A 16,632-nucleotide genomic window follows, 5' to 3' on the forward strand; every position below is an offset into this window, starting at 1 on the left:
CAGGCAGGCTCTTGGAGCCAATCCTCCAGAAAGCAAGGTCCACCCTCAGTTGAGTCTTGCTGACCTTCCAGTTTTTCTCGGGCCCCAGCCCCATGTGATCCTCTAGCCCTGTGAGCTTCTAAGAGATATCTGTCCCCAGATAAGAGGAGACCCCTTTGCAGGAGTTGTACAGAGGGAGGCTGGAGCCAGGAAGCCAGGTCCCTGTATGGCCTTGCCAGGCTCAAGTAGGCAGGTACCAAATGGCCTCAGGTTTAAGGCTGAGGATGTCCCAGCTCTCCCTCAGTCATTTCCTCTAGGTTTTCTTGGCCCAGCACTGCCCACCAAGAGTCACCGATTGCAGATTCCATCCCACCCTGCCCCATTCATCCCAGCTCTGCTGGTTTGCCCTGGCTAGTACCCAGGATTGTGAGAGAAAATAGAACAAAGGGGGGCCTGAAGTGGTGGGAGCTGGTTGAATTGTCTTTATTAACAAACGGGATATCCAAGGCCACTACATTGAAAAGGAGTGGGGGCAAGGAGAGGACGGGGCTACTTGCTGCTCACACTATATACAGATGCAAGCAAGGGGGTGTGGAGGGGAAGAGCTCCCTGCTCCCTCCCTCCACCAGGGCAGAGGCTAGAAGAGATAGGGGTTGGAAAGGGAAATGTTTTGGCTGGCGGGGGGTCCCCCCTCCATTCCCTGGGGTTTGGGGGGAGGGGAATCATTAAAGTGCTTTCAGAAAATGAGGAAATGGTCCCTGCCCCTGGAGTGGCTGGTGACCTCCCTAAATCCTAGGGCCCAGTGACTCCCCCCAGGGTCTGGTACATTCAAGGGGGGAGCCGGCTCCCCTGACGTGCAAATAAAGGGACCCAGGGCCCTGCCGAGTCAGCAGCAGTGGGGTACGGGGGTCCAAGCCCCAAGCACTCTCCTCTTAAGTGGAGAAAGGGGGGTAGGGCTAGGCCCACTCAATTCCTGGTTAGGGGGAGCTGTGCCTCTCCCCAGAAGCTGGGACAGGCACAGTTTTGGGGAGAGAACATGTTGGGGGAGAGGATGGTCACGTGATCACAAAAGCATCAGGGGTTAGAGGTCACGTTCCCAGCAGGCTCCAGTGAATCAAACCAGTAAAAGCAAAAGCCCAGGGAGGGAAGAGAAGGGCGGCCCAGGAGGTCTGGCTGTTGGGGGAGAGCTGGTCCGCGTGGGACAATCCAGCCCAGGGCCCCGTCACCAGTTCATGATGCAGTTACGGTTCAGGGTCATGAAGTAAACTTGGCTGCTGCCCCCAGAGCGGACTGAGGCAAAAAACACCTGGGTGGGGGAGGAGACACAGTCACCAAGGGATGGGGGGTGGGGGTGGGGGTGTCTCAATTAACTGGGAGAAGGAAAGAGGAAGAAAGAAAGAAGCTGTAGAAGTTAGTCCCTCAGAGTGCCCCCAGCCCCAGGGAAAGGCAGGGACACCTAGGGAAGAGGGGAGACTGGCAGACCTCTGGGATGAAGGAATCTGGAGAGTTCTCAGAAACTGAAGGCAAGGGAAGGGCAGGCTGTGACTGCATAGTGCGCTCCCCAAGCAGAGGGGCCCTTTGAAGAAGACCCATAACCACCCCTCCCCCAACTCTGCCCAGGGGCCCGGGGCGAGGGCTGCCCATTGCAGGGGAAGGGGCTCCCACCTTGTCGTTCCGCTCGCACAGGAACTTGAGTCTCTGGGCTCGCTTGTGCATGAAGACCCCGTCCAGGTGGCCCGTCTCCACAGAGCGGATCTCAATGGCTTTCTCACCCCAGCCCATGATCTGGTTGGAGCAGATGTAGGCTGGGGAGAAGGGAGCAGAGGGGCCATGAGAGGCTGCAGCTCCGCTTGGGTACACGGCTTTTGTGGGCGGGCACCACACTCACCCACAGAGGTGGGCATCTCTCCCCACTGCAGCACCACGTCCTTAATGATCCGCCCGTACGTGTTGACGTAGACGCCCTCATCCTCGTAGCACAGCAGCATCTCCATGCCGTCGGTGTTGGGGAGGAAGATTATGGCGTGGGGCGTGATCTGGCTCTGGATCTGGAGAGGAGAAGGCAGGCTGAAGGCACCGAGCCTGGGGCCGAGACTGGTGGCCCCACTCTGCGTGCGGCCCCGCCAGGCTTACGTGCACGGGGATATAGATGTCATAGCTGTTCCCCGAGTCGACGTCCACTGCGTGGAAGCCGGCACTGGAGCCATAGATGACCTTGAGCCGCTGTCCCTCCTCTACTGTAAGGTCGACCAGCAGAGGGCGGTGCGGGAGGTCAGCAAAGGACTGTGGAGGAGACAAGGGCTCAGGGGATATGGGTGGAGGAGCCAGGCCTTGGGACAGTGTTGGGGCCTGAGGCTGGGGTTACCTTGAAAGCCATGAATTTGTGGTAAGGTTTGGGGGCCCAAGCATACACCTCCACGGAGTTCTTCAGGGCGATGACCAGGAACTTGATACGTTCGTATTTCACTGGGGGCAGGAAAGAAGACAGATTCAGGGACTTCCCTTCTTGGGCTGCGGCCTTTCCCACAGGTCTCTCTATACCCCTAACCCCAGGCCTGGCTTCAAGGCTCTCTCAGCCCTTAAGCCCAGGCCCCCGTTTCTCTCTTCTCATAAAAATGTGTCGTGACCTCCTCACCAACACGGTAGTGCCCGCAGCCCTCCATGTCCCCCACAGTGGTCCATCCCTGCTTCTTCTCCACTTCCGGGTCATTGTGCAGAATCTTGTTCCGGAGCCAGGACAGGTAATACACCCGCAGTTTGTTCCTTTTCCCTGAGGGGCGGACACACACACACTCCCTCATCAGAGGTCCAGCTTCTGCCTCCCCGCCATCCTTTGTGTGCGTACCACGAAGGGTGAGAAAGTGTAGCCCCACCTTCCGGCTCCTGGACCAAGGCTGCCCTCCTCCCAGGCTGAAGATGGAGACAGAGCCAAGGAGCTGAGCCCCCTCCTCCCAGCCCCTCCCGCCCCCGCCCTCCACACACACCTGAGATGGTGATGAGCAGATTGAGTCCCTCTAGCACATCCATCTGCTGGAAGCGTCGCCGCCCGATGAGCCCGTACACTTTGCCCTGCCCACTCCGGTCCAGCAGCATCAGCCCGTTCTCTGTGCCCACCAGCAGGTTGACCCCTGCAATAGGAGCCCTTGGGCAGATCAGAGGCAGAGACAGGCCCTCACCTGACCAGGAGCATGGGGGTACACCAGACCCCTCTTTCCCCTCCCGGCCCTGGCTTACCCCAGAGGGCTGCACAGAGGATCTCAGAGTTGAACCGCTTCTTGTACTTGCGGATCTCGGGGGTTTCGCTGTGGGCCCGGGTGTTGGTGGGGTTCACGTTGACCACAGAGCCTTTCCTCACGTCGTACTGTAGCTGATCAAGCCGGCTGCCCTCTCCGCCCACCAGGGCTGCCAGGAGGAGGAGCAGGGAGGGGAGTGGGCTGTGGCCCTCTGACCCTGTGTCTCTTTACCCCACACCCCACGTTTGGTCTTGGCTTGTCAGAATACTCAGAATGGAAGGGAAAGACTGGAGAATGGAGGAGGAGCCTGGAGGAACTGGAACAGAGCCAGGAGGCCTGGCAAAGTCCCTGTTCTGTCATGCAGGTCCCTGGGCCACCACTGAACATTTTTCCTCTTGGGTCAAGGGGGGCTCCAGAAGTCCTTGCTGCTGAGGTGCCAGGGTGGGTGCTCAGGCCACAGAGGAGGCCATGATCGCTTTGTGAAGCCGTGCCGAGGCCCCCCCGTGCCCCTCTCCAGGCCTCCTGTCCTCACCTGTGATGGGAATGGTGTCCCCACTGCCTCCGGGCTGGTAGATCCCCAGGTCCACAAACATCGTGAACGAGCTCTTGCCAGGGGCCTTTACCAATCCCCGAGACTGGTACTGCAGGGTGGGGGCAGCAGTCAGGCAAACATACCAGACCCCCACCCACACCCTCCTCCTGCTATTGTCCCCTGGCCAACCAGGACCCCTGGGTCTCCTGCCCACGCCAGTGATCTCTTCCTTCCCCATGGAGTTGCCTTCACCCACTTACGTCACTGCCTCCATCCTTCAAGGGCGGGCTTTGACCTTTGCTGCTCTCGGTGGGCGAGTGGCTGGGCTGGACCACATCTGGCAGGTTTGTGTAACCGTTGCTGTCGGAATGCAGCAGGCTTCGCTCCTCTTCGGGGGTCTAGAGGAACAGAGGGAGGGGTCAGTGCTGGGGCCAAGGCGGGTGCACGGGCAGGCACGGGGACGAGGGCGGGCCCACTCACGCGCTGGACCACCATGGTGCCCCCCCCGTAGGGGGTCTGGGTCCCGGCTATCTCCTCCACATCGTGGACCACCATGGTGCTGACGCTGTCGGTGTCTCCATCACTGCTACGAGAGAGAGGAAGGTCAGGAGGTCCTCCAGGCCCTGCCTGCCACCCAGGTGCCACCCAGGTGCCCCAGGAGCAGATGAGTGCAGGAGGATGGGCACCTGCAGCGTCCATTCAGAACACGCTGCCCTGGGCTCTCCCCTGTGGCCTCAGCACTGGCTGGCCGGGCCAGCATCTGGGGAAGGCTGGCCGAGAGGCACCCGGAGAGGCCCGCCCCCAGCCCTGTACCCCTTTCTCCAGAGAAGGGGAGGAAGGACTAGCCAGCAATGACAGCTGGGTCTCTCATGCCGGGAAAAGGGAACCACTTGCCCTCAGACTTGCCCCCGACGCTGCCCCCACCCCGCCCCCAGGACACCCCCATACCGGGCCCCAGGGGTGTCTCTGCTCCCCTCCGATGGGTCGCCGTTGCTCTCCTCCTCCTCGTCCTCGCTGCTCTCCACCTCCTCGCTGGACGACGAGTAGTCCATGGCCTTCTTGGGAGGCCGGGGGGCCTCGTCCAGGGCCCGTTCTTTCAGCAACACAAAATCCTACAGAGGAGAAGCTGCGTGAGGGGTGGGAGGAGGCCGTGGCGCAAAGGGGGCCAGAGAAGGGGCAGGGTAACAGGAGGGGCTCCCGTGAGCAGACCCCTTCTCACTAACCTCACCAATGGCTCGCTTATAGCTCTGGGAGGGGCCGCGGGGGAAGGGCAGCCGGGAAGAGGCAGGAGAGAGGTCGAGAAGTTAGTAACTGAGAAGTGCCACCCTGTTAGCCCGCAGATCCTCCTGTCACGCAGATTAACGAAGGCCCCGCCCCTGGCAACCGGCCCCCTGGGGCTCAAGAAGTCCCACATCCAGCCCCCCAGCCCCAAACCAGGAAGTGGCAGCGGGGCACAGCTGCCCCCCAATGACTTACTGCGGGCCGGCCTGGCCGCGAGCGGTGGTCATCGGGCTTGGCTTTGTTCCCAGGGGAGAGCACGGGGGAGCTGTCCAGCTTGGAGGAGGCTACACATGGCAGGGTGGGCGAAGGGAGGTCACTGACACCTGCACAGGGTGGCCTCAAGCCCTCACCCCACCTCGGGCCTGAGTCGCTGAGCTCGGCGCCAGGTTCCATGCTCAGCCTGGTCCCCACCCTGCCCCGACTCAGTCCAAACCTGCCAAAGGCAGGGACAACCCTGATGGAGACATGAGTGAGGCCTGCCTCGCGTACCTCCCACACGGTTCCGCTCCAGCGAGCCGGCCTGCGGGAGGTGCCCGTGAGAGGCAGGGAGGACGCTGTCTGAGCGCTCCCAGCCAGGGTCGCTCCTCCTGAGGTCGGGGTTACTGTGGGAGGGGCAGAGGCAGGGTCAGGGAGGTGGGCTGTCCCCTCCCTGGGATGCTGAGCTGTACCGCAGAGGCCATCACCAGGGGAAGCAGGTGGCATAAGTGAGGACAGAGTGAGTCGTTGGGGGACAACTCCATTACCTACAGGCGTTGGGCGGGCCAGGGGGCTGAGCAGGGGGCCCTGGAGGCTTGGGGGTGCCCCGCTCTGCCCGCCTTTGCAGGTAGATTTGCCAGGCGGAGTTGCTGCGAGGTCTGTGGAGGGAGCACAGGGGTGCCGGGGGCGGGGCAGGGAGGGGGCTGAGGTGACTGGGTTGGGGCTTGCCCACCCCTAAGCGGGTAACCTGGCCAACTCCCCTCTGCCCCCACCCTACCCTGCTCCCTAGGCTGCCGCACGCCCCCACCCAGGTGTTACCTGGCACGGACAGCCTGGGCTGGCCGGGACCCTCCGGCCCCACTGGTGTTAAGGGCAGTGGCAATAGATGAGGTCCTCTGAGGCACCTGAGGAGAGAAGAAAGGACCCAGTGCCCTGTGCTGGGCGCCCCATGGTCGCTTCGTCCTCATCAGGACCCTGGAAGGTGCCCGCCATGCCTTTATGGAGAAGCAGACTGAGGTCAGGGAAGCTAACGAATCCGTCAAAGGTCACGAAGCTGGCAAGCAGCAGAGCTGGGATCTAACCCATTAAGCCTATCCCCTGGTGATCCCCAGACACCGTGGGCAGTCTCACACTCGGCACTGGAGTCACTAAGTTACGCTCACATGCAGCCCTGCCCACCAGACATTAGGGATGGGGCTGGGGCAGGCGCCTCAACCTTCCTTCCTTTTCCAACCCTGAACCCATGTCCACCTCGCCTGCTGCCCACTCACCCTCCTTCCCCTCCGTAAGACTTCTCTGCCCTTTTCTGACTCTGCAGGGCTGTCCTTACCTTGGGAGGGGCCTCATTATCAGGCCGGACCCAAGCTGGGGGGTTCGGGCTGGGGCCAGGCCCTTCGGAAGTGGGGTCGGAGTTCTGGCGGATGACGGCTCCTCGGGCACTAGGCGTGGCAGTGGGCGTGGGGACAGCGGGGTCGGGGTCGTGGGAGGCTGGGAAGGCAGCCAGGTTTCGTGTGGGCTGGTCCTGCAGGGACTGGGATCGGGGTACAGGCGCTGCATATGGCTTCAGTGGGACCCGGTGTGCCACCAGGCTCTGCGGGGAGAGACCAGGGAGGGTGGGCTGCCTGCTCTGTGGCACGCTCCAACCTGGGAGCTGGGGCCTGGGCTGGGAGGAAGGGGCAAGTAAAGCCTCTGGCTTCCAACTGTCCATCAAAAGGGGCTCCTAGTGCCCAAGAACCGGTAAGACGTAGAAACAGACGCGTGCAGCTGGGAGCAGGTGCCAAGCCTGCCCACGTGTCCAGAGGTCTGTGATCCCTGGCCAAGGGTGTGCATGTGTGTGGGGGCGGGGTGTGCACACGCAAGCCGTGATGTACCTGTGCTGTGTGAGGCCCCCTGTGTCTGTGTGTTAAGGCAGGAACGGGGAGAGACTCACCTTGTGCGGTCCCTCCTGGGGCTCCACCGGCCTCTGCATAGGAGGAGTTTGGGAAAGGGGTCCTGGGGGCCCAGGGGAGGCCTGGGGGACGGGGGGCTCAGGCCCTGTGCTGCCTGGCTTGGTCTTGGCCAAGGGAGAGTTCTGCTGCTTGTTCATCCTTGTTCTCTCTTCTACCTGTGATGCGAGAGGACGCCAAGCAGCACAACTTGTGTCTGCTTCTCAAACTGAGGTCCCGACCTCTCCAGCCCTCCGGTCTGCGCCGTGTGCCCCTTTCCCCTTCCCAGGGCCCGCCCCTGCGGCATGATCCTGCTTGATGCTGTCAGGCCCCGGGCAGCGGGACCAGGAGGAAGGAGTCTCAGGCAGCAAAGATGGCAGTGGGTACCTCGCGGGCCCAGGCTGGTTTGTCGGCAGGGTTAATGCCTCGACCATAATGATACAGGGGCTTCCTGTCCCCGGGGAGGATCTGCTGCTGCTGCTTCTGGAGCTGCTGCTGCTGCTGCTGCTGCTGCTGCTGCTGCTGCAGGGACTTGAGGTAGGCGTGCTCCTGCTGCAGCTGCCTCTGCAGGCGCTCCGACTGCCGCTGCTCCTCCAGCTGCTTCCGCTTGTATTCCTGGGCCCAAGGGTAGGGAGAGAGAGCTCAGCAGGGTGTGCCCCGGAAGTCAGAGCAGGCATGCCCTTTCTTTTCTCCAACTGCCTAGAGAGGAAGTGTCCTCCCTTGATGCTTGGGTGCATCCCTTCCCCTGAAGTGCTCCCATCCCATTCCAGCTGAGACGCTCTGAATACGCGTCTTCCCAGAGGAAGCTGGGGACCCCGTTACCAGCAGCAGGGCCTGTTCCTGGAGCAGCTGTTGCTGAAGGATCTCGAGCTGTCGCTGCTCCTCCTCTAGCCTGTGACGGATATATTCCTGGGGGGCGGGGGTGGGGGGCAAAGGCAGGGAGAGAAGGAGGGGCAGAGGAGGGGCGGCAGCAGCGGCGAAGGAGTTTGGAGGACGGATCAGATTGGCGGGGTGAGGATGAGGAGGAGAGCAGGAAGAGTAATAGAGCGGGATGAGCCCGCAGAAGGCGGGAGTGAGGACAAAGCCAGGCGGAGGCCCCATGAGGGAAGGTGCCGGGGAGAGGAGTAGGGGATGGGGTCAGGGGGTGCAGAGAGATGGGGAATGAAGGCACAGAGACAGGAGGAGGGCAGGGAGCCAGGGTTGGGGGTTGAAGGGTGGGAGAAAACAGAGAGAAAGAGTGAAGCTGGAAAAGATAGGGGGAATCTGGGGGGGGAACGAGGGGGAAAGGGGGCTGGGGAGCAGGGGAGGCAGGCAGCAGGAGCAGGAGGTGGGGCCAGGGGAGGGGAGGGAGGGGTGTGGCTGGTGGGCGCTGGGGGCGCTGTACCTGCTCCCGCTCTGCCTGCCGCCTCTCCTCCTCCCGCCGCAGGGCCTGCATGTCCTCCAGACGCCGCTGCTGCTCCTTCTCTTGCAGCTTCCGCTGCTCCCGCTCCCGCCGCTGTTGCTGGGGGTGACGAGATGCGTTGCCTTAAGGACCGCGCCAGACCCTCAGACAGCACAGCCCTGGAACAGCGGGGCCGACCCCAGCCCACTGCTGGAAGGGGGATCCCTACTGGACGGTGCGGACTGGTCTGCGTCTCACTGGCGATGGTGGTGAGAGAATAGCTTCAACTTGTTTCTACGCAAGAGCTCACAGGAGCTTGGCTAGGAAGAAACCGCGGTCTAAGACGGCTGTGGGCTTGGGAAGAGTGCGAATGAGAGGCTGACAGCTGCCCTTGGAGTGGGCCAAAGTGGATAACACCTTCTCCTACCCTCTTCTCCACTACATGAACAAAACCAAAAATTAACAAACCCAACAAACACTCCTGGCCCCTCTAATGAACCTCGGCCTGTAGTGACAGCCTTTAGCCACAAGAGGGCATCAGGTGCCCGTGCACAGAAAAGCAACTTAGAAAAGGACCCTGCCCGCGACCTGGCGAACAAACATCAGTAAATCAGGTCGTGTTCACTCAGTAACGTTCACAATCTTTCTTCTAAAAAAAAAAAAGTAAAGAAAAGAGAAAGAGCACAAGCCTGCTCCAGGAGACACCTTGGCAGATACAATTTTTGGTTACTGCTACCTGAAAGCACTATTTATCAAGAGGAATCTGCACTAGGCGCTCTTGTAACAGGCTTTCTTACAAATTACTTTTTGTTCAGCAAAGACAGCGGCCCGCTTTGGGAGCAGTACACGAGCAGTGTGGAAGCTTCCGTCTATCTCCTGTTGCTTACTTTTTTTCTGTTAAGCTCAGCGCTCTATGAATTTTGGTTTCAGGTAATTGTTTCAACAAAACCCCCATCACGTAAGGCAATTTTTTAACCAACCTCTAAACTTCTGTCCCCTGTGCAAAATAAGTACATTAAAATATATATATGCATTCAGATACAGAGTATTTTTCAATCTGGCGATTAAAAAAACTGCAGCTATTTAAAAATAAGATTCTCTATTAGTTAATATAAAATTCTCCCACCCACCTCCAGTTCGTGCAACTGGCAAGACTGTGCAAAGCAAATCCAAGTTCAAATAACTGAAAATAAAAGGAAGAATCTTCTTCATGTTCAGGTGGGATAGTCGCTGGAGAGTCGGATGCCCAGGACACTGAAAGGTTTGTACACAGAGCCCCCAGCTCCCCAGCACCGAAGGTAAACAGAGCAGACAACCCTGGAGTTGGGGGTCATATGCAGAAACAAGGGCGGGACAGGCTTGTCTGTGGGGAGCCAGTATGGCTTTTCAGAAATGTCCCTGCTCTGAAGGGATGATGGCACAACAGCCACACAGGGCTGGCGGGGGACAGACTGCCTGGGGACCGACCCCTGACAGAGGACAGAGCCCGTCCATACAAGATGGCTCCCTGTTCTCCCTGGTGTCCGAAGGGAACCAGAGGTGGGACCAGAGACCCCACCAGGCCCTTCCAGGACACCCCCCATGCCCCTCACCTCCTCCACGCGCCGCCGTTCCTCCTTCTGCTCCTCGATGCGACGCTGCCGCTGGTGCAGGAGGTGCTGGATGTGTGCCTCAGGGTCTCGCTGCTGCTGCTGCTGCAGCTGCTGCTGCTTTAAAGCCTCTGAGTTGCTCTTGTTCTCCTGCTGGAGCCGGAGGAATTCCCGGCGGAGGGTGGACTCCCCGGGCACATTCATGATGGAGCTGGGTCAGGAAGGCACATGGAGCACTGAGGTCAGAGGCCACCGTCACCCCTGGGAGCCGAGGGGGCGCATCACCTGGACCAAACAGCCTGCCTCTGGCCACCCCTGGGTGACTGGAGACCTGCCCTCCTTCTGTCCTGCCTGGGGCCCTGCCCCTTTTAACGTCCCAGCCTGCAGCCCTGAATCCTCCTTGCCCCTCCTTGCTCATTCATCTGTTGTTTCTTCTCAGCACGCAGGGATTCCATTTTATGGGGTCTCTACCTCTCTGTGCCCACTATCCCCAGACTGAGAGTCCCCAGGCTAAGGACCCCTGTTGTCCCCTCAGATGGTAAGTGACGGTCCCCAACCTCTGCCTGCCATGCCCACCTCGGCTCTCCTTCTTCTCCGTGGCTGTCGTCTTCCTCTTCGCTGCCACTGTATTCATACTCTGTCTCCTCTGCAGGAGGGAGATCGCTGCTGTTTCTTCTCCCACTGCCCCAGACCCCACCCTGGGCTAGGGAAACCTTAGACGGGGATAACCAGTAAGGTCCGTCTGGATGGCCACGCACCTGGGTCCCCGCCCGCCTCCTTGGAGCAATAGGGCGACGGTGGGTCTCAGGTTTGGGCCTGGACAGAGATGGGGATTAGCCCCCACGGTGGGTGGGAGGTGTACGTGCACTTACACATGCACATGCTCAGTGTGAGGCTCTTATAAAGGTGTAAGAGGGTGACCCTCACTGGCAAGGCTGACTTGGATCAGGAGGTGACAGAGGAAAAACTCCTCTGGGGTTGGAAGTTTGGGAAAGGAGATCTCCTTGGTTGGGGAGAGCTGGGCCTGGAAGGAGGGCCGGAAGGGGAGCCAGGGGGAGCCAGGGCTGGTGAAGAGGTGCAGGGCTGACGTGTGTCCCGAGACCCACCACCTCCCTCCTCGCCCACAGACCTTTCTCGCCGCGCTTCTTCCGGGACCGGTCGATGTGGTCCTTGAGCTGGATGCGGACCTGCCGCTCAGTGGGCTGGTCACGGATGAAGGGGAACTTCAGGAGCTGCTCCGTTGGTGGGCGGCTCAGGTAAGTCTTGATGAGACAGGTGTCAATGAAGTCGATGAACTTCTTAGACCTGGAAACGATGGTGGCTCATACCCGGAGGGCCCCCTCGGGAGTGGGGTGGTCCCAGGAGGGAGAGGGGGGATCATTCATCCAAAAGCCACCCTGCCTTCCCTCCTGTCTCCATGTATCCCAGCACTAGGTTCCTGGCTACAGTGCCACCCCCTCTGGACCCCTCTTTTCAGGTGCAGACCCAAGTGTGGGTGCAGGGGGTACGGCGGGGTGCCTTGTCTAGGGGCCTCCTTCCGAGATGCCAGACTCCCAGAGACCTACCATTTCTTGGATTTGAGCCTGGGTGGCGGGTTCCGGGGGATGAGGAAGAGGGCTCGCATGGGGTGCATGTCACACAGAGCTGGCGCAAAGAAGAGACATGGTCAGTCCCTCTTCTCATGCTGAGAGCCTAAAGGAGCCCTTCTCACCAGACGTCCCATAACCCACCTCCTCCCAACAGCTGCTTTCTGGGCCCTCCCCTCTCTCTCAGACTCCGCACTTACGGGGCGCTCCCTCTGCCATCTCGATGGCTGTGATTCCTAGAGACCAGATGTCACTCTGCAGAGACGAGAGGAGAGGGACAGGTGAATGTTCCTGACCACTCTCTTCACCCTCCACACCCAGCCTCTTAGAGACTGGTTCCCAAGGCTCCTCTGCTCCTACCCGCACTACCCTCGCCCTCCCCAAACTTCGACCTTCGCATACACCCTCTCCTTGCTGCAGAATGTTCCCCGTCCTCACTGCTAACATGCCTGTAGGCCTGCATTTTGTTCCCCGACCTGCTCAGACTGATATCTTGTCTACCCATCGCCCACCTCACTTCCTGCCCTTGGCTGCCTCCATGCGCCCAACTCCATACCCTGTAATCATAGGTGGCGTCGGGGTTCTCATCACAGGCAATGACCTCGGGGGCCATCCAGTAGGGGGTCCCAATGAAAGTGTTCCGCCTGCCCACGGTGCGGTCCAGCTGAGCGCTCACCCCGAAATCCACTGAGAGGACACAGAGGGAGGGGCCGTAGCAGAGCGCCACGTCTGCTCCCGGGTCTCAGACTCAGCCCGTGTGTGCATGCCCTGCGGGGACGCCCCCTGCCACCTCTGCCGTGCCATGGACATCCCAAAGACCCTGACCTAAGCTCCTGCATCACGTCTGGGGAAAAACTACGGTGAAAGTTCCAAGGGACCGCCTCCCAGGCAGAAGAGTCCAAACTATCCCATCTCCCCAGAGGGGCCTGCACAGCACCTGAGACACAACAGGCATCTCTGGGGAGGAGGAGCCAACCTCCCAGCCCACAGGTAGTTGGACCGGAGCCACCATAGGGAGTGAATACAGGGAACTCTTGATCCGTGCTGGACGTCAGAAGGGGTCGGCGTACCTAGCTTGACCTCAGCGTTCTCAGTCAGCAGCACGTTCTGCCCCTTGATGTCTCGGTGGATCACCTTGTGGGCGTGGAGATGGGCCAGACCCTGGGGCGGGAGGTGGGGGGAGTGGCCTTGGTGTTGAGCGGAGGGGAGGGGCAAGCATCAGTCCCGCCCCACGCCCCACCCAGAAGCACAAGTCCAGGCTGAGCTTTTGTGGGGACTTTCCTCTGAGGGTTCTCCAAGGTAGGGACTCCGCCTCCACCCCCACCCGCATCCGGCAATCTGCTCCTTCAAAAGGGCACAGTTCCATCTCCCTCCGCATGCGGGAGGGTCCCTGTTCAGGGAGCCGCTGCAGCGGGGCGGGCCCAGGAGGCGGCGGGAGGGGCCTGGCGCTCACCCGGAGAATCTCCCTGCAGATGTAGGCGATACAGTCCTCCTTCAGGGCGTTCCCTTTCGTGTTCTTCACCAGGTCTGTCACGGAACCAGCACCGCAGAACTCCATCACCAGCTACGGTCCCAGGGAGGCACGGGAAGGAAAAGCATCTGTCAGCCAAGGCCCCTGCCAGTCAGCCCCCTGCAGGAGGGCCGGCGCCCCTGGTGCCAGGATTGGTACAAGCTGGAGAGCAGGGGCCGCAGACCTTGCTGAGAGTAGGAGGGAAGCTGGGGGAGGTTTACTGTTGGGAGAGACAGGGAAGGTGGGGTAAGGGAGGGGGTCTGGGTCCAGAGTAGGTGCCCAGCAAATCCCTGAAACTGTAGACAAACGACGTGGGCTTGTGCATTTCCCTGGGCTTTCCTCAGGCGCTCCCTAGGACCCGTGAAGCCCCGATGGTTAAAACCCCCTGCTCTGGAGCAGGCACCGGCCGCCTATGGCCTGTGAGCTACGCATGCTTTTTATATTTTTAAATGGTTGGAAGAAAATCAAAGGAGGAATCATATGGAATTCAAATCTTGGTGTCCTAAACAGAGACCTTTGGGAATCCAGCGACATTCCCATTCATCTCCACATTGTCTGTGGCTGAGCTGAGTCGCTGCTGGAAACTTTATGACCCACAGAGCTGCAGATACTATCAGGCCAACCCCTGACAGAGAGGCAAGAAAGGGGCCAAGAATCAGCAATTCCCAGGTCCACTGGAGACAACGGGGGCTACCAGAGAGCTGCAGGAGGGAGCCTGTGATCAGGCAGGGCTGAGCAGGGAAGTGAGAAGAGATGGGCTGGCATCTCTAGGGACCCAGAGGCAGAGGCCAAATGAGACTGGGGGGTCAGTATGCCTGTCCAAATGTTTTCACTGTATGTTTTCTAAAAGCCACATCCAACCCCCGAAAAAGGCTGGCTGGGATGTGTATATTTGCATGTGCGATAGAGGTAATTTGCATACACCTCGCATCTGGGCCTCCCCCTCCCACAGCAGAGCCCAGTGGGAGGAGCACACGAGTGTCCCTCGGGGTCCAGAAGGGGGCGCCCAGTCACTAGCGCCTAACCTTTAGTCCTCAGTGATTGCCCACTTCACTGTTGGCAGGTAAACCTACCTGATGTGTTACTCAGTTGTGTGTGTGTGTGTGTGTCCCCAAAAGACGTGCAGACAGGGACCATGACTCAGGAGTATCTGTGCAGGGTACACAGAAGGTGCTCAATAAGCACTTGTCTGGCAACTGCCGGGAGGGGGGATGTGGCATGAGCTCCCCCCTACCCTGGCCCACCCTCCCAGCCATCACTGTGTTCCCTGCTGCTCGCCGCCCCTCTGGGGCTGGGCTGAGCACCAGAAAGGGCGAGGCTGGGGACGGCCGGCACCAGTGCCCAGGCTAGGGAGGGCGATGACTCTTAGGAATGTTCTGAGCCAGGAGGGAATCTGGGAGAGGCCCAAAAGAGCTACAGCGAGCTGCAGCTACTAACCATCCAGCAAGGCTTGCGCACTGCCCTGAGGGGGCCGAGTCTTGCCACCACCCATAGATATTCTGACCTGCTGCTTTCCCAGGAGCTGTGCACAAAGACAGGAGAATGGATGGACTAACCGGGGAAGGGCAGGCGGACAGGCCAGAGGGGGCTTCTCACCCAGAGCTGGTCGTCGTTCCCAGGGGGGCTCTTCTTGATGAAGGCCCCGTAGTAGGTGGCGATGTTGCGGTGGTGAGAGTATTTTTTCAACATGTTGATCTCCTGTTTGATCTCTTCCTCCTCATCCTAGGTGAATGGGAGGAGGTGAGCCCTCAGAGGCTCCCCTGCCTTGCCCTCTTCTCAACACTTCGACCCTCCCTCTGCCCCGCGCCACTCCCTACCTCCGTGACATCCATGACCTTGATGGCAGCCAGCTGCCCAGTCTTGACATGCCGACCCTGCAGGACAGAGAGCCAGGCACGGAGGGACTGGGGTCTGCACTCAGGAAGGGCGTGGTTCTGGGAAGGGCCACACCTTTTGGCTGTTTTCTGTCTTAGAAAGTGACCCTCATGGAGGCTAGACACCTCAGTTTGGGTTGGTCATAGGGGTCATAGACAGAGGACTACAGAAAAACCACTGAGCCTGGATTCCACGTGCCAAGCTGGATGAGGATGAAGGGTCTCCTCCTCTAAAACACTTAAGAGGGATGAGCTAGAGATACTTAAGCTCTGCTCCAGCATCTCTGGCTTAGATGTCCTACAGTTTGAAAGAGCAGGGAGTGACAGATACCTCTCCATCCTCAGACAGAGCTGGAGGGAGCTAGGGGATAAGGCGGGGGAGGGAGGGCTTCGCCTCTTCGGCATCTTCTGTGCAAGACAAACAGCCTGGTGCTTTCCTGATTCACCGCTCCGGACAGGAGGCCTCTCCCAGAATCACCCCTGCCCCAAGGCTTTTTATTATTGTTGGCAGGAAAGAAAAAAGCGCTGAGATTTGAGGGAATTCAGAAACACAGCAGGGCAGACTGACGTGTGTATGCCTCATCGCTAGCGCTAATGGGAAGAAGCTCCTGGAGTGCGTCCCTGCCATTCCCCTTCCTCCCCCTTCACACTCCTGGAACTCCTAGCAGGAGCCGTCTCGGGCTCGGACAGGAAAGTCCAAGGCTTCCTGGGGAAGAGCAGGGAGGGGGCACTGCCAGCCTGTGGATTATTTTTATCCTCACCAGTCTTTCAAGACCCCAAGCCCAGAGAAGCAGCAGAACACAGAGCTACCATTTCCATGGCAACGGTTAGGCAAGAGATGGGGGGGGGATGGAGGGACATCTGCTTCCCAAAGCTTACAGGGAAGAAGGGTAAGAGACAGGCAGGTGGTGCCAGTGATCCAGGAGACCTGGGCCCCTGCGATGCAGATGAGACTTGTGAAAAGGCCGAGCATCATGTCTGGTGACAAGAAGCCAGGTGTGTGCTCGGGGGCCGCCAGCTCCAGGGCAGCAGCCACCCTGAACACCTCTCTGCTGTAACCACTTCCCCCACCCAGAGTGACCTGTGGTCAGACCACGTGAGAGGCCTGGGCCGTCTAGGCTAAAAGCCACAATCAGTGGTCAAGGAAATGCCACCTCTGTGGGGGAGAGAGGCAGCCTCAAAGCAGAAGGCCTGAGTGCAGGTCAGTGTCTCGGGTCTCACTGTGGTCTCAGAAGCCAACCCTGCACCTCCGGCCTGGGCTCTGACACACACGTCCTCGTACTCTTCCTGCCACCCTCACGTGTCCTGGTCCCACACCCCACCCAGCTGCAGACTGCTCCTGCCACACCCAGGACCAGTTCTAAACCCAGAGGCAGAGGCCAGCAAAAACACCCCGCTTCGTGCTGCTTCCTTTCCTCACGACGTTTATTCTCTCTCCTCTCCCCACAAGGCTTCCCCCAACTTTCTCCCTGCCCCTGTAATCTCCCAGAGCTCCCCTCAAACCTCCGGACCTGGGGCCTACTCATGAGAGGCCTCTGGAAGAGGAT

General features: G+C 59.8%; 1 protein-coding gene across 15 annotated transcripts in view; it reads right to left on the reverse strand.

Moving 5' to 3' along the window:
- Nucleotides 1-438: 438 nt before the first annotated feature.
- The window catches only part of MINK1 (misshapen like kinase 1), a 44,298-nt gene continuing 28,104 nt past the window's right edge, over nucleotides 439-16,632 (reverse strand). Inside the window, exons 3-34 of one of the 15 annotated variants that reach the window (XM_032498523.1) lie at nucleotides 15,029-15,085; nucleotides 14,808-14,933; nucleotides 13,155-13,265; nucleotides 12,772-12,862; nucleotides 12,258-12,388; nucleotides 11,902-11,956; nucleotides 11,681-11,759; nucleotides 11,245-11,420; nucleotides 10,692-10,761; nucleotides 10,119-10,326; nucleotides 8,530-8,646; nucleotides 7,968-8,054; nucleotides 7,533-7,760; nucleotides 7,151-7,324; nucleotides 6,551-6,751; nucleotides 6,040-6,125; nucleotides 5,769-5,879; nucleotides 5,515-5,627; nucleotides 5,221-5,309; nucleotides 4,968-4,991; nucleotides 4,693-4,856; nucleotides 4,225-4,330; nucleotides 4,005-4,142; nucleotides 3,745-3,853; nucleotides 3,214-3,381; nucleotides 2,964-3,107; nucleotides 2,615-2,749; nucleotides 2,345-2,445; nucleotides 2,113-2,262; nucleotides 1,868-2,027; nucleotides 1,645-1,784; nucleotides 439-1,285 (exon numbers count right to left, since the gene is read on the reverse strand). In XM_032498523.1, the coding sequence (XP_032354414.1) occupies nucleotides 1,202-1,285; nucleotides 1,645-1,784; nucleotides 1,868-2,027; nucleotides 2,113-2,262; nucleotides 2,345-2,445; nucleotides 2,615-2,749; nucleotides 2,964-3,107; nucleotides 3,214-3,381; nucleotides 3,745-3,853; nucleotides 4,005-4,142; nucleotides 4,225-4,330; nucleotides 4,693-4,856; nucleotides 4,968-4,991; nucleotides 5,221-5,309; nucleotides 5,515-5,627; nucleotides 5,769-5,879; nucleotides 6,040-6,125; nucleotides 6,551-6,751; nucleotides 7,151-7,324; nucleotides 7,533-7,760; nucleotides 7,968-8,054; nucleotides 8,530-8,646; nucleotides 10,119-10,326; nucleotides 10,692-10,761; nucleotides 11,245-11,420; nucleotides 11,681-11,759; nucleotides 11,902-11,956; nucleotides 12,258-12,388; nucleotides 12,772-12,862; nucleotides 13,155-13,265; nucleotides 14,808-14,933; nucleotides 15,029-15,085 (3,933 nt within the window). In that variant the 3' untranslated portion in view covers nucleotides 439-1,201. Of the gene's footprint in view, nucleotides 1,286-1,644; nucleotides 1,785-1,867; nucleotides 2,028-2,112; nucleotides 2,263-2,344; nucleotides 2,446-2,614; nucleotides 2,750-2,963; nucleotides 3,122-3,213; nucleotides 3,382-3,744; nucleotides 3,854-4,004; nucleotides 4,143-4,224; nucleotides 4,331-4,692; nucleotides 4,857-4,967; nucleotides 4,992-5,220; nucleotides 5,310-5,514; nucleotides 5,628-5,768; nucleotides 5,880-6,039; nucleotides 6,126-6,550; nucleotides 6,812-7,150; nucleotides 7,325-7,532; nucleotides 7,761-7,967; nucleotides 8,055-8,529; nucleotides 8,647-10,118; nucleotides 10,327-10,691; nucleotides 10,762-11,244; nucleotides 11,421-11,680; nucleotides 11,760-11,901; nucleotides 11,957-12,257; nucleotides 12,389-12,771; nucleotides 12,863-13,154; nucleotides 13,266-14,284; nucleotides 14,304-14,807; nucleotides 14,934-15,028; nucleotides 15,086-16,632 lie in introns of those variants that run through there. The other 14 variants (XM_032498521.1, XM_032498520.1, XM_032498529.1 and 11 more) reach the window with 14 other exon arrangements.

The sequence above is a fragment of the Camelus ferus genome, chromosome 16, assembly GCF_009834535.1.
Source record: "Camelus ferus isolate YT-003-E chromosome 16, BCGSAC_Cfer_1.0, whole genome shotgun sequence".
NCBI classification, from domain to species: Eukaryota; Metazoa; Chordata; class Mammalia; order Artiodactyla; family Camelidae; genus Camelus; species Camelus ferus.